This window comes from Podarcis cretensis (assembly GCF_951804945.1).
Source record: "Podarcis cretensis genome assembly, chromosome: 12".
Taxonomy (NCBI): Eukaryota; Metazoa; Chordata; class Lepidosauria; order Squamata; family Lacertidae; genus Podarcis; species Podarcis cretensis.
Genome location: NC_137181.1, coordinates 62080824 through 62096532, shown reverse-complemented (window position 1 = coordinate 62096532; position 15709 = coordinate 62080824). Strand labels below are relative to the sequence as shown.

Sequence of the window (15709 nt, the reverse complement as noted above, 5' to 3'; positions counted from 1 at the left end):
GGGGGGGGGGAGTCCCTCGTAATATTCAGATTGGCCCTAACTCTAGCAGTGGATCTGGCTGCAAACTGATCTGCCACTTTTCATCATTTCCAAGGACTGTTCTGGTAAAAAGTACTATGATTATCAGCGCCAAGAAAGAAAAATCTATGCCAATTTTCTGAACTTGATTTCATCGCATTTACCAAAATTAGAAGCACCAGTAAAACAACAATTACATGCAAGACAATCCACAGGTCAATCTGCCACTGCTTCACACTGGATATCTTTAAGATAAATGCAGTAGTCATAAACTTATAGCAGCAATGAAAGAATAAACTATAATGGATACTCAAGCCATCAGTTTAGAAGCAATTGTGTGTGTGTGTGTGTGAGAGAGAGAGAGAGAAAGAGAGAGAGAGAGAGAGAGAGAGAGAGAGAGAGAATGTTCACTATTATTCTAATCTCACCATCATAACAGATGGTGAGTTATATTCTAACCATACATTCTGGAAGCAGCTTCAGGGGTCGATTTCAGGATTTTCTCATCCAGTCTCGACTTACCTGAATTGGAATGCCACGGATCCGTTGCAGAAGACATTGGTTGGATGGTTTGTGGGTTCGCACCACAGTTGGATTCCACAAGTTCTCCTTCTGTGTGGATGCGAGAGGAGATGTTTGTGGCTCTCAAGGCAGCCTTGAGTGGGGCAATCTGGTTGAACTGGACTCTGGACAGGCAGCCAGAGAATCCCGGGGTATTGTATTTTCGGATCTCTTGGTCAATTTTTCCAAGTTCTGGAGGACAGAGGAAAGGAAAGGCTTTTCAACAGAGTTCACTGAAGAAGGAACCAGCAGCATGATCCTGCTCCGTGCTTTTAATCCCCCCTTTCAGAAAGTTAGGCACACAGCACTTTGTAAGTAGTCTATCATACCCTCCAAATGCCCTGATTTCCCAGGGACAGTCTCACAATAACGAAAGCCACCGGGCTTCTATTTCTGCCACCACTGAAGAGAGAAGGATGAGCCGGTGCTTGTCCTGGGCAGCAGCGAGGGAGCATCCCATTGCCTCTCCATGGCTGCTGCCGGCCACCTCCCTTGGGCAGCTCCTAGCAGCTGCTGGCCATCAGGTGAGAAGGACAGGCTGCCGCTGGGGCAGGAGGAGGGGCAGGAGGAGGGGCAGGGCTGCTCTGGTGGGGAGAAAGGCAGAGCAGAGCACAAAGAGTCTTTGTGCACTTGCCTCTAGTCTTGCCCTTTTCTAATATTTATTTATTGATGTGCGCTTTTCTGTTTGTAAATCCACCAAAGAATAAAATGACATCAGGATAAAGGGGTTTTCTCAGGATGGTGAGGTGGGTGAGTGCTGTGGTGGAAGGACAAAAAGGGGGATCAGTTGGGGGGGGGAGAGTTAGAAATGTCCCTATTTTCATCTGAGGAATGTTGGAGGGTATGCGATATACACCATATGAGCTGCTGCTTCTACCCATCACTTCCCTTGGGCTGAAGTTCTTAAACTGAACTTATGACGCCAGCATAGGTTCATGGGCTGAAAACCAATCTGTCCCTAAAAGCTCTTGTACCTGCCCCCTCAGTCCTGGGGCCTTTCGTTTTCTTGGAGTGCTGAAATAGTCACAATAATAGTCACCCATGCGGTGAACTCCCTATTGCAACCTGCCTTTACACACGTATTGAAACAGCTCTCATTCCTGCCAACCCTCCCGCTTCAGCCAGGCACTCTGCTTTTTTTAAAAGCAGCACTTACATTTATCCTGTACTAGACAAATCAACCTGTGTCCCAACCCAAACAGCAATTTACAGGGTTTTTTAATTATTATTTTTTTAAAAAGAACTGCGAAGAAACACTGGGGATTGAGTGGGGAGGAAATGTGGTGTTATGGGCACAAGTCAACAGACTGGCCTCTTTCCCTGATCTGCTGGAAACGTAATAGAACTGTAGTCCCCTCAACTCTCTTGAGCTGCAATGGGAATATAAACCTACGTCAAGACAGACACCTTCAAACCACTTCCAGCACTTCTTCACCTAGGTTTGTAGCAAAGGCATTCTCCGGGGATGTGTGTGTGTGTGTGTGTGTGTGTGTGTGTGTGTGTGTGTGTGTGTATCTCTTCTCCTACTGAAAATTGAGAAACTATAAAGAAAGAATCATGGGCATAGCCAGGCTTTATTTGGGGGGTGGGCAGAACCAAGTTATCTGCGACGCAGTTGGGCAGGCAGGTAGTCATGTTGGTCTGCCATAGTCGAAACAAAATAAAAAAATTCCTTCCAGTAGCACCTTAGAGACCAACTAAGTTTGTTATTGGTATGAGCTTTCGTGTGCATGTGTGTATGTGAAGAAGTGTGCATGCACACGAGAGCTCATACCAATAACAGACTTAGTTGGTCTCTAAGGTGCTACTGGAAGGAATTTGTTTTGCAATTGGGCAGTTAGTTAAGTATTTTTATTTATTTATTTATTTGGTTTAGGGGGAGCATTGTCCCCACCCCACCCCCTGGTTACGCCCATGGTAAGAATGGGGACTCTAATCTTTAAAGTAGGCTGTTGCTGTGTCTGCCTTTATTACAATGATTTATCATCCATAGAACACTTAAAACCTGCAAATGACTTCCTAATCATTTACTTGTTCCAAGCCTCAGTAAACAGCTATAATTTACAAGATGCAAAAGCAAAGGCTGATAAGATTGTGCTGGTGACAGTTACAGAATTGGACAAACCAACTAGAATTCCACTTTTTCTCATTTTCCTCTTAAGATAAATGTGCTAATGGGATTTCTCATTAAAAATGGAATTAGGAAGGCAGGCATTCAAATAAAAACAATTTTGCACCTACCCCCCCCCCCGCCATTTGCAATTAAAAATAGACAGATGCTCATTTAGAACTGAGCAATATATATATACATTCAGCTTTCAGAAAGAAATGCTCCCATAAAGTTCAGGACTAAGAGAGCAAAAAGGGACATGAAGCCTGGATAGCAACTTGGTGCTGATAACACCAAGGTTGCAGGTTCAATCCTCACAGCTGCCTATTCCTCTACTGCAGGGGGTTGGACGAGATGATTCGCAGGGTATCTTCCAACTCTACAACTCTATGTTTCTATGTCAGCTGCATCCACAAGGTTGAAATCCAATAGTTCATCCAACAGACTCTGCCAATTCATTCTGCCCCATTTGCAGCTGGAGCCATTTATGCCTTTGGGAAGCAGAAGAGGCCCAGCGACCTCATCCAAATCTTGCACCAATGGAGGTACCTGGTAGGTTTGGAGCTGAACCAAGACAAATGTTTAAAGCATGACAAGGCAAAAGGTTACCAGTTCAGACTGACACTAATAATTAATGGCAAGAGTTTCTTCTGATAGACTAGAAGAAGAAAAATTACTGGGTTCAGAACTGGATATGGAAAACCTATACAGTACAGAAAAGTGTAAGGCTTTTAAAAGGAGAAATGCAGGAATTAAGGCTGCTGGCAGCATGTGAAGATTACTGAAATGATGCACAGAATGTGCTTCAGACACTCTAAACATAAATGCCAACTATTATTAGTAATACAACGTAATGACAAGAGAGCTGGCAAAACCCAGCTGAAAGTGTCCATGATTGGATGATTCACACTCAGCACTGAAATTGGGATGGCCAGGGCTAGGAAAAAAGTAAGGAAAAAGAACTCAGCACACACATTTAGCTTACTAAAGAATTCTATACAAATATATTGTTCCTGAAAATTAACAGCCCATATTTCTACATATAGCTCTTGAGCATCATGCGTTTCAAACACGTTTCTGTTCTTTTCCAGCACCAAGTTGTCTCTGTTAACACAGTTGGTAGTCTGGACCTGCACTCTAGCAGAACATGGATTAACATTTCAACATCAACATCAAATGTGACATTTTGGCTGTAACAGGGAATCCAGCTTCATGTTCTCCTTGACTGTGCAAAATAAATAAAATGGAACCTCACCACGGTCATTTTTGTGCTGGATTGGACAAGTTTAAATCGGAGGCACTGAAAAGTAACAATGCAGCATCCATGTTTGAGCTTCAGCTCCTCAGAACAAAAGTGGTTCATTCACTGGGATAGCAGAAACACCGGGTGCATCTAAACCATAAACTGGCTTCTACCACCTGAAACACCTTGCTTAGGAAGCGCTCATTTGTGTCCAGGAAATAACTGCCATGTATCTCTGGGACCAGTGATGTTGTTCCATAAGGAGCAGTTGTGCTACCACCTGTTCATGCAATTATGTGCTCACCAAACCCTGGACCCTGCTGGTCAGTCCCATCCCTAGCTAGCTCAATTTTTTTACAACATGCAAGGATTAAGAGGGCATGTGGCCTCCTAAACCACCTTATCCACATCCTGAGGACTCAGAGGCTGAAACTGATCTTACGAAACCAGACTAGACGGGACACTAGGGTTGCCATATTAAAAAAAAATATCCTGACACCTGCAAAATTCCCCCCGATGCCATTTTTACACCCCAAAACAAGGACATGTCAGGAATTTTCCTGAGGTATGCAAGTCTACGGCACACTGCACACTTCCTCAGGACCTGTCACAACAATAGCATCAAAGTTGTTGCGGAGGTGCACGATTTTATCCGCTGTCACAGTAGACTTCTGGGAGATGCAACATCCCATTCAGCAGGTAACATGTTAGGAAGCATCATACCACTTAGAATCGGTCTGCTGCCCAACTACTTGAAGATACAAGGCAGCAAAGTAGACCTTCTTTGCTGTCTTCAGTGCATGATCATGTGCTCTAACATCTTTGCCACAAAAGCAATGCAATTTGTTTTGCAGATATTAATATTGTACAGCTTGATGAATAAGCAACTGGAATAAAAATTGTCCATACCCATAAATATGATTCAAAAGCTTTACTAACAGAACTTGCTCCAAAAACAAATACAAAAACAAATAATGATACATCCAAATAGTTCTACAGTCATACCTTGGTCTCAAACATTTTGGCTCCCGAATGCCACAAACCTGGAAGTGAGTGTTCCAGTTTGTGAACATTTTTTGGAAGCCGAACGTCCAACGCGGCCTCTGATTGAGTGCAGGAAGCTCATGCAGCCAATTGGAAGCCAATTGGAAGCTGCACCTTGGTTTTCGAAAGCTGAATGGACTTCCAAAACAGATTCGTTCGAGAACCAAGGTATGACTATATAGTGTCATGTGCATGTTCAGCAAGGCTTATCTTCTTGCAAATTTGAAACTACTCTCTCTCCACACAGACTCTGTTTGCCTGGAGCTGTTCTCCTGTATCTTTATGAGACACCCTGTACAATTACACTATTAATGGTTTGTTGGTCTTTAGAAAAGTGGAAGACACTTGGCTAAATGCCTGCAAACATGTTTTTCAGCTGATCTTAGTGATATTTGGCGTCAGCTTATGGTGAGAGAAATGATATAGCAGGGAATAATGCAGGTGAAATGCACCCTGTTTGATTCTTGACATTTCAAATCAGTTTGAGCACTCCAACTGGAACTGCATTATGTGTGTTACCACATGAAAAATTACAAGAGCAGGAATCCTAAATATACAGCCTGCTTCATGGGTAAATAAAGCTCTGGAAATAATGATGGTGCAGGTGGGGGGGGGGAAATTGTGGGGCTAAAATTTACCTGGTGCAGAAATGGTGCAGAATGATTTCAAAGCAATCCATTACAATGGCACATGGGGTTTACAGTGGCTTATTCAATGAAAAAAACGACAAAAACTCTATGATTTACAACTATAAGAAAATATTGCATTTACCATGTACAGTTTGCATTCCACCAGGACCATGCAAACCCCGTCTCTCCCTCTCTGAGTCTGACCCAACCTGGCCCCTTTCCCTCAAACTCCTCCCCCTGGCCAACCCCCCCCCCTCTGTGCATAACAACTGTCACTCTGACTCATGGCTCTCCTCCACATGGACCCTGCCTCTGTCAGCACAACCTCCTGCTCAGGATCTTGCTCTCCGCGTCCAACCAGACCCACCTTCTGCCTCTGCAGTTTGGACGATGAGGAAGAGGAGCACAAATAGGTGAAGTCAAAACAGGACAGGATACACTTTTCTCCCAAAAAAAGGTGATCCCAGTTTTCTAGGGATGGGGGGCAACCCTCCATCCAGCACATATCATTGCAGTGCTGAGAGATCTGCACTGGGTGCCTGTTAAGCACAGAGCCAGTTATAAAGTTCAGCCACTGACAGACAAAGCTCTAAATGACTCCGGGGTCCTGAAAAACCCTCTTCACCTCCCTTGCCCAGGCAGGGCATTAAGACCAGCAAAGGAACCTGGTTTGTTTTGTGATGGCCTGATGTTTACCAGCATGTAGCAACACGGAGGCTGGATTTCAAACTGAAGGCAATATGTGATGCCTTTGAAGTAGGTGGTGCTTCGTCTCTATTGGGGTTCTCTTCTGCCAACAATGTAAACATCCCCCTGAACGTGACCTCTTGGCCTCGTTGTTTAAATCACTTAAAAAAGTGCTGCTATTTTTCTAGAAAAAGAGGTGCTGGAGCTCTCCAGGAACTCTGCCCTCATTCTCTCAGAATGGCAATGGCGCCCAATGGAGAGATGCTGGAGTTCCAGCTGAAAAAAGCCCTGGCTTTAAACTGTTTTAATTGCTATGGTTTTTAACTAGCACTAGCTTCTTTTATTGCATATTTTAATTAGGATGTTTTAAATGTAACTGTTTTGCTGCATATTTCCACAACGTGTGGATTTCACAGTTACAAAATGCTTAGAAGCCATTTTGGCATGGAAACAAAGTGTAAATTAAATAATAATAGTGATGCAGAACAAAGATTTCCAATGACAGGCAAGCACAACCATTTTAATTGAGTAATTTCATTTGGTTCCTTGAAAGAGTGAGAATGGAAATGGAACCCGCAAGATCCCAAGCCATTAAGACTGCCAAATTGTTTGATGCCTGCCAAATTAAAATGAGGGAAAAACAAGATGCAGCAAAATGACTCAGCAGATAACAGGGACAGATAATAGCCCTATAACGCAATCGCTTGTTAAAGCAAAACCACACACACATTGCCTGTGTTGGCTACTTAAGGGGACAACCTACCCATGCAGCATCAGAAGATGGCTCCAACGAGTCTAGTCTTCTGTCTTCAAAGATGGTCAACCAGCTGTCGCTAGAAAGCTTGCAAGCACACCAATGATGCCATCCCCATGCCTTGCTTGCCTCAGCACTCACAATCAGAGGTAAACTGCATCTGATGAGGGAGGCTCAGTTTTGGCCTGTCATTGCTCACATCTATTGCCAGAGTTCTCTTCCATGCATTTGCTTAATCATTTTTGTACCATCCGAGCGACACTACATCTTGCAGCAATCATTCCATAACAGAATTAAACATTTTGCTTTTCATTTATAATACAAACCAATTGAAACGTCGAGTAAAAATGTCTCAACTATTCAAAACAGACTTTGAGTCAATTTCAAAAGGCTTGTGACTTAGAATACTGTTTTCATCCCTTTGTACCTGGGTCTATTTTTGTTCTGTGTTTTTTCATAAACTGAGTTTGCAATGTTTTCTAAGCAAATCAACAACAACAAAAGCTAGGCTGTAATTTGTTAAACATGGATCTAAAAACGCCCAGACTTTTACTTTCTGTTATCTCAGCTAGATATTCTCTTGGCAGCTCTGACTCCTTTCTTTCACATTTCTTAGTTGAGGAGCTTTTCCTATTTTCTCTTTATCTTTCATTGTATGTACCATTAAATCCTCTAAGTCCTAACGGAATATCCAATAAAAATAGGATAACCCACCATTTTGCAGTCACAAAACTTGCAAGTGTTTGTCAAGTTCTTATAGAACCTTTACACACACACACACAATCAATCAATCAATCAATCAATAGGGGAAGGCTACAGGCTTGCGGGCGAGGAGGAGCACCCACGGGCTCCTTTTGTTTCTTGCCAACCTGAGGGATCACTGGCTGTGCTCCGAAAAAATTAAAAACTCAACGGGAGGTAATGCACCTTAAGGAAAGATCAGATACGCCGCCGATACAGCTGTTGCTTGTATGAATCAGCGTCATTTATTGACATAAAACAGAATTATTTGGCAGCTCGTGCAATAACAAATTTATCAGTCTAATGTCCCAGTCGGCTCCTTTTTTCTTTTCTTTTTTGCTGACTGACTGAGGCAGCCTTTGGGAATGGAGATTCACGGGGAGAAGCTGTGCAAAAGGCAACTCCCGCCCCAGCCCAAGGACTGACCTGTCCGCCTGGCAAAGGGAGCACCTGAGAAGCCAGAGGCCGGCAAGGCAGCAACGGCCCCCGCCCGGCAGTTACCTCTTCCGGCCTCGCCTCGCCTCGCCTCGCCTCGCCTCTCCGCCGCCGCCTCCTCCTCCTCGGGCTCCGGCGCGTCTCCTTTTGTTGGCGGCGGGATGCCGGCTGCCTGTCGGGCTGCAGCCAATCGCCAGCCCCCCGCGCCCGCCCCCGCCCCGGAGAAACGCAGGTGAGGAGCGCGTGCAAAACCCGGAGTCTAATCCGCAACCAGTGGGGATACTATTTCTAACAGCCAAATGTGGCGGCGGGAGAGGCAAACAGAAAGACGTGGAGCGGATCTCTCTCTCTCTCTCTCTCTCTCTCTCTCTCTCTCTCTCTCTCTCTCTCTCGCCCAGCTACCCGTCGGGGTCCCTTTTGGACAGGCACCCCCCAAACTCGGCTCGCCAGATGTTTTGGGACTACAACTCCATCATCCCTAGCTAACAGTGGTCAGGGATGATGGGAACTGCAGACTGTCCCCAAACATCTGGAGGGCTGCCTTTGGGGATGCCTACTTTTGGGCTCCATGATCACTCCAGATGGTGACAGCAGTCACGAAATTACTGTAAAAAACGCCTGCTTCTTGGGAGAAAAGCAATGACAACCTAGACAGCATCTTAAAAAGCAGAGACATCACCTTGCCAACAAGGGTCCGCATAGTTAAAGCCATGGTTTTCCCAGTAGTGATGTATGGAAGGGAGAGCTGGACCATAAAGAAGGCTGATCGCCAAAGAATTGATGCTTTTGAATTATGGTGCTGGAGGAGACTCTTGAGAGTCCCATGGACTGCAAGAAGATCAAACCTCTCCATTCTGAAGGAAATCAGCCCTGTGTGCTCACTGGAAGGACAGATCCTGAAGCTGAGGTTCCAAGACATTGGCCACCTTGGGAAAGATGGAGGGCACAAGGAGAAGGGGACGACAGAGGACGAGATGGTTGGACAGTGTTCTTGAAGCTACCAGCATGAGTTTGACCAAACTGTGGGAGGCAGTGGAAGACAGGAGTGCCTGGCATGCTCTGGTCCATGGGGTCACGAAGAGTCAGACACGACTAAACAACTAAACAACAACTTTTGGGTCTTGGATCCGGACCAGGAAGCCAAAGTGTGTTGCCTTCGCAGGAGGCGGCTGTGCAGCAACTCCAAGTGGCACACCTGAGTCTCCACTTCCCCCCAAAAAACATCAGGGATGGTTTTGTATACTTGCCAACACGGAGTCTCATGGCCCCAGCATAACAGCAGCCTGTGGGTCCAGCACTTGATATTGCTAAAAGCTCTTCTGTTTGCAGTTGTCATTTCTCCTAGAACAGTGTCCCCCAACATGGATTGAAAAACACAAAAAAGGCCTGTGCCTCCTGTTGGCTAAGGATATACCAGCACAACAATGTTCTTGGGTGTCTTTCCAGCCTTTCCAAAGAAGCCTCGGCTGCGCTGTGCATCATGCGCTTCCTTAGGTGTTTGCAGTTTCATACTTGCGCCCGGGGGACAGGATTCACCCCCTCTCTCCGAGCCATAACATGGGGCGGAGGAGAGGGCACAAACCCAAGGAATGGCAACTGTAGCCACTCTCACGACTTCTTCTTTTTACACTTTTGAAAAAAGTTAAAGCCAGGGCTATAACTTATGCAATATGTTTATTAGTTAGTTTTGTTAGCAAAACAAAACCACAGGTAACCCTGATCAATAAAACAAAGCAGCCAAGAGGCCATGCTGCATAAAAGAGAGTTATGCTGGAATTTGTTGATAGCCAACCTTCAGAGTATAGTAGACGCTCAGAGGATAGATAGTCCAGCTAAATGGGAGGTGAAATGGCCATCGCATTTCTCACATATGTCTCTTATTTACTTAAGTGGCAGCTGTGGTGGGCTCAGAACCACGGTTAATAAGGAAGGGGGGGTTAACACTTCCCCATTTGCTTTGGCCTGACAACAGGTGCCCCCCAGAGGGATGCTGCCTGCAGCAGGAGAGAAGCCCCATAAGCCCCGTGGGGCAGCACAGCAGCTGGGGCTGGAGGGGATTTTCATTAGGCCTGCAGCATAAAACATTCCTACATACAATGGTCCCAATACTTACTGCTTTCCTATGGCTGCTGTTTAAAAAGGGAACAATGAAACACAATCATATTTCACATGTTGGCTATTACTTTGGCTCTTGTTAACATGAAGCAACAAAAATGAAGTGTTTCTCAACATGGAAATGTGGTTCACATGCTTGAAGGTTAGCTTTCATTGGTGTTTAATACAGTTCATTGGATAATAGTAAGAACATGATTATTTTTTTCTGATAATGTGACTGATATTCTCAGTGTCTGAAAGTTGAAGAAGGAATCTGTTCTATACATGATATATATTACTGTATTATTTCAGATAATGTGGAATGTCTTCAGCTATCTCCTCTGCACAAATTCAAATTTTTGAATTTTTAAGTAAAATACATTTTGAAGTACTGAGGGCATATTGTTAAAATCTGAACAAGGCTAAGTTTGGCCTCATATCCAAAAGATTACACTGGTCAACAACAAATTTGTTGTCTGGGTTTTTTCAGTTGATTTAGGAAGAATCTGATGTGCTGAATCCAAAAATCACATTGGTTTTGCTAAATCAGGTCAAGTTTTTGAGCTATGGCCACATGTCATTTTTTACGTTTTTGTTCACATGTACGCTTGTGTGGAGCATTTTAGAAGAAGTTGGTGGGGGTAAAATGCCATGTTGAATAATTGTTTTGATTGGAAATGATTATTTTAATGACAAGAAGTATTCAGGTCCGATAGTTCTGGGTGATTATGTCAAAAAGGGATCAGTTTGAAGTCATAAAACCTCGAAATCTTCCATAAATTAGTGCGTCAAAGCATAAAGTTAGGGGATCAAAACTAAGTTAATGGGGCAACCGCCCCCCGAAGTGTATAGGAAACTCCACCCGCACATGCGCCAACCTCCTCTCTGACAGTGCTCGCATCAGCTTCTTCCGCAACAGGCATCAAGAGTACCTCCGTTTTTTCTCGGAAGAGAAGGAGTTGGTGTACTGTGCAGATATTGCGCAGCTTCTGCTCAAGCTTGGAGTGCCACAGTATGAACCCAAAGATTGGAGACTTTTCATTGACGGCAGCAAGCGATCACTGAAATGTGTTCTGCTACACAATGGCAACCAGTTTGCCTCTATACCCCTGGCTCCCTTGAGTACACTGAAGGAGAACTATGAAGCGATGAAGTATGTGCTGGAGAAAATTGGTTATGATCAGCATAAGTGGTTTATTTGTGTTGACCTGAAGATGGTGAACTTTTTGTTGGGACAACAGTCTGGCTTCACCAAGTACCCATGTTTTCTGTGCGTGTGGGATAGTAGGGACCGTGCTCAGCATTACATGAAGAAGGACTGGCCTGTGCGGGAGGAATAGGTGCCTTGCAAAGAAAGGAACGTCATCAACGACCCTCTGGTGGACAGAGACAGAATACTCTTCCCACCATTGCACATCAAGCTCGGCTTAATCAAGCAGTTCACCAAGGCTCTGGACAAGGATGGTGACTGCTTCACTTACTTGTGCCAGGCTTTTCCAGGATTGACCATGGAGAAGTTGAAAGCTAGCATCTTTGATGGTCCTCAGATCCGTCAGCTCATCAGAGATCCAGAGTTCGGAAACTCAATGAACGAAGTGGAACTGGAAGTGTGGAAGGCATTTGTTCTGGTAGTGAAGAACTTTCTTGGCAACAATAAGGCCAGAAACTACCCAGAACATGTCAACAACATGCTGACTGCTTTCAGAAACCTGGGCTGCAACATGAGCGTCAAGATGCACTACCTATTTTCACATATGGACCAGTTTCCCGAGAACCTGGGTTCAATGAGTGACGAGCAGGGGGAGAGATTCCATCAGGACATGAAAGAGATGGAGACCAGGTATCAGGGTTGCTGGGACGCAGTCATGATGGCTGACTACTGTTGGACTCTGAAGAGAGACCTCCCTGCTGCTGAGCATTCCAGGAGTTCCAAGAAACGGAAGTTCAAGCCCTGAAGTTTGAAAAATGGTGAAGCAACATGCAATTTACATGTACAATTTATCAATGCCCACCATTCAGTTTACAGTAAACCTGACCTGATGGAGAGAAACAGATGCCATTTCCTGATTCAGCAGTGCAAAGATACCCTAAATCAGTTGTAGAAATCTAGACAACATCCAAAAAGTAAAAAATTGTTGCCCAGTGTTATTTTCCACAGCCCATAGGATGCACACCAGAGTGCTGAGTTAATAGTGGCCAAAGAGAACTCTTCTTTTAACATAAAATTATCCCTGACCCCTTGTTAGCAGTTTGCAGATGCTTTAAAAGCAACCAACCAACCACCATGAATTGAGCATTTTTGTTTACTAAGTATTTCATCTAGTAAAAATTAATTGAGAATGTTTGTGCATACTGAACCTTGGAAGATAACCCAGCATACAACTGAGTTTAAACCAGAAACTAAATGTACCAACATCCCTCTCAACTGGAAACATTTAGTATGACAGAGATCTTCTGCTTTTTTTAAAATGAAAAAAACCCAACACTTTGTGGTCCCATAAAACCTTGTATTTTAGCACTGCACACAATTGGAGCACACACAACTTAGTCTCTACAATTTTTTAACAGGAACGATTTGTCACTATTTTTAAAAACCACCTTCCAAATCTCCTCAAAAGCTAGTATAGGGGTTTATGAAGGAGAGGTTGCAAAAAATAGGGATGGAACTTTGAAGATAGGGACAATTGGATCATATTTAATTGCAGTATGCAATGGAAACACATTTTCAATAGCTTGCTGACAATAATACAGACCTTTCAATATCACTAACTAATGCAAACCAGCAGGCACATTTAGTGAAAATGTAACCTTAGGCTGTAAACTGGAGACTCTTTAAATTAATGAATTCTGCTCCATTAGTTTCTTATCTTCCTATTTAAGACCACACTCCTAAGCAACTTTACTCACAATAAAGTCCTGTTGAATGGGACCTGCTGTTAAACAATATTTATTTATTTCATAAAAATTATATGCTGTTTGATTGTAAAAAACAAAACAAAATTCTCAAAGAAAACAAGAAAATCAAGAAAAAACTGCAACTGTACTTTAAAATATCAGAAGTTAAAATCCTAAATCAGATTAAGAATATGATAATGAGGCAAGAAGAACAGTTAAGAGATTATATTAGAATTATGTTATTTTGTTTGGATTGAGCATAAACCTGACAAATCTCTTGCCTAGAAGAGGGAAAAGCTGAAGGGAGCAAGATTTGACTTATTTAAATACTTTTAAATAGATATTTTTAAAATAATTAGCTCAGAAGTCAAAGGCATGGATTAAGATTTTTAAAAAACTTATTTGAAAGAATAAACCATAAAAGTTATTGTCATCAATTTATTAAATTATGTTGTGTGAGAGAAATAAGCCAAGTGACTATACTCAAATATGGAAAAAAGTTGTGATAAAAATTCAAGAGACTACTGGTAAATAGAAGTATTTTGTGGAAATATGAATAAATATTCAGCATCATTATCCTTGACGGATAACTCTTTAAAGATGTTGACAACCTTTAAGAAAAACACAACATATAAAAACAAAACATATCCAAGAAAAAAAATAAAAATAGGAAACTAAAAAAGCAAAAACAGCTAAAAAGGAAAAAGAATACAAATCCAAAAAACAAAAAGAAAACAAAAGAACACATTAAACCTTAATATAACTCCCTTTCTTAACTTAACTCCTTGACCTCCTCACATCTCCCCTCTTTGTATTTTAATTCATATAGATATTTCAGCAAATCCTTCACCTTATTTTTATCCTTATATCTTATCTTATTATACTGTAATTTCCCATTCTTTCTTTCACCAATTAACCATCCACTTTTACTTTAAATAAAGTAAAAAGTAAAAGTAAAAAGTAAATAAAGTAAGATTAAATATATTTCTCATTAAAACTTATATATCTGAACTTATTCTTGAAACGTTTCCCCTAGGGTCAGAAAAAATTCCATTCCACGATTTTCCCATCTCTCATTAAAAGAAAAAGAAAAAAGACAAATCATAATATATACATTTTAAATTCCCAATTTTTTTCACCAACTCCCCTCCCTGGTTTCGGCCTCTAGCAATAGTTCCATCAATCTCGGAAAACCATCAACCCGGAGATCTTAAGTCCGAGGCTCTTAAATCTCTTTCATGTCCCCTCTGCCGGTCTTTTTGGTAGTCTTTGGTGTTAAAGAACAGATCTCGGGGAAGCTCCAACCCATCGGTAGTCATATTCCTTCTTAGCAGGTATGCCAGACTTCCGTAGTTAAAAGTAGGGCCTATAGGATATTCCAAATCTTGTTTCACACTCCTTTCAAATCCAAAGGCCCCAAAAGCTCCAACCTCCACCTGGCTCAGAATTATATCCCAAAAGTCATTTGATCTCCACATAAGGTGATCTCCCCATCTTTCATTTTCCAGACCAAGCCAGGCTTCCATCTCCAAAAACTGGCTCCTCCTGGTTGCCATCATGTAGGGCCTCGAATTATAATCCACCATTTGCCTCTGTAGGGTTACGGCTCCCTCTTTCTTCACTTTAATCGCAACAAGTTTCTCCTTCTCAAATTCTTCGATTTGTTCAGTTGGAAGAGGTTCCTATGCCGAGTTCTTGTCAGCTTCTTTACTAATGCCCACTTTTGTTCCCAAGATTACACCATTGGTAGCCATAACATTTATCTGGTCTTGCAGCTTTCCCAGCAGATAAAATGTCCTGTTCAGACTTCCTTCCCGACCGCCATCCTTAAGCAGTCCAAGGTCAAAAACTAGTTTCTCAAAGCTTTTATCTTTAGAAGCAATTTCCCAGCTGCATCCTTACGACAATATCCCAGAGCTCCCTCTAGAGGGACACAAGTTCCTTTTATCACTCCTTCCAGCACAGACCCAAAGGTCCCATACGTAAAATTTGTAACAGTTTCTTCCTTCTTTTTAAACGTAATATTATAACAATTCCTTCCTTCTTTTTAAACACAAAGACGGACAGTAGAAACAAAGTCCTTCTTTTGTATCTTGACAGCTCGCTTGACAGCTGTCAGATTTATCTATTCACCATCAACGGGCTCTCGCAGACCACTCCCGGGTTTAGGGAAGTGGCGCTTCAATTCCCGAATTTTAACCTTCTCCTGCAGGCTCCCCTGCTTCCCCCCCAAAAAATATTAATAGTATTTTCAATCAGTGGAATTTAAATCCTTGACGTAAGACTCTCCACGACCTTAGTTAACAAGTTCTTTGCTTCAGTATATTTACAGAAAGGGGAGGTGGACTTCCTGTTTAGACCTTCCCCGATCGGTGCCAATTTAAAAATTCTTTAAAAGTCCAATTTCCGTTCTACTCACGGGTTGTTTGAAATCCAATTGTCCACAAGAAAAAGTCAGCGCTCTCCGGCAACGGCTACGCAGCTTCACTCCGTAAAAA

The 15709-nt window shown here is 42.8% G+C and overlaps 1 protein-coding gene and 1 long non-coding RNA gene across 2 annotated transcripts in view; one reads left to right on the top strand and one right to left on the bottom strand.

Moving 5' to 3' along the window:
- The window catches only part of CNTNAP2 (contactin associated protein 2), a 1037318-nt gene that overhangs the window by 14048 nt on the left and 1007561 nt on the right, over positions 1–15709 (bottom strand). Inside the window, exon 22 of the mRNA XM_079947520.1 lies at positions 541–771. Within this exon, the coding sequence (XP_079803646.1) occupies positions 541–771 (231 nt within the window). The remainder of the gene's footprint in view (positions 1–540; positions 772–15709) is intronic.
- LOC307199681 overlaps positions 1–15709 on the top strand; it is a 57987-nt gene that overhangs the window by 14944 nt on the left and 27334 nt on the right. The window lies entirely within an intron of this gene.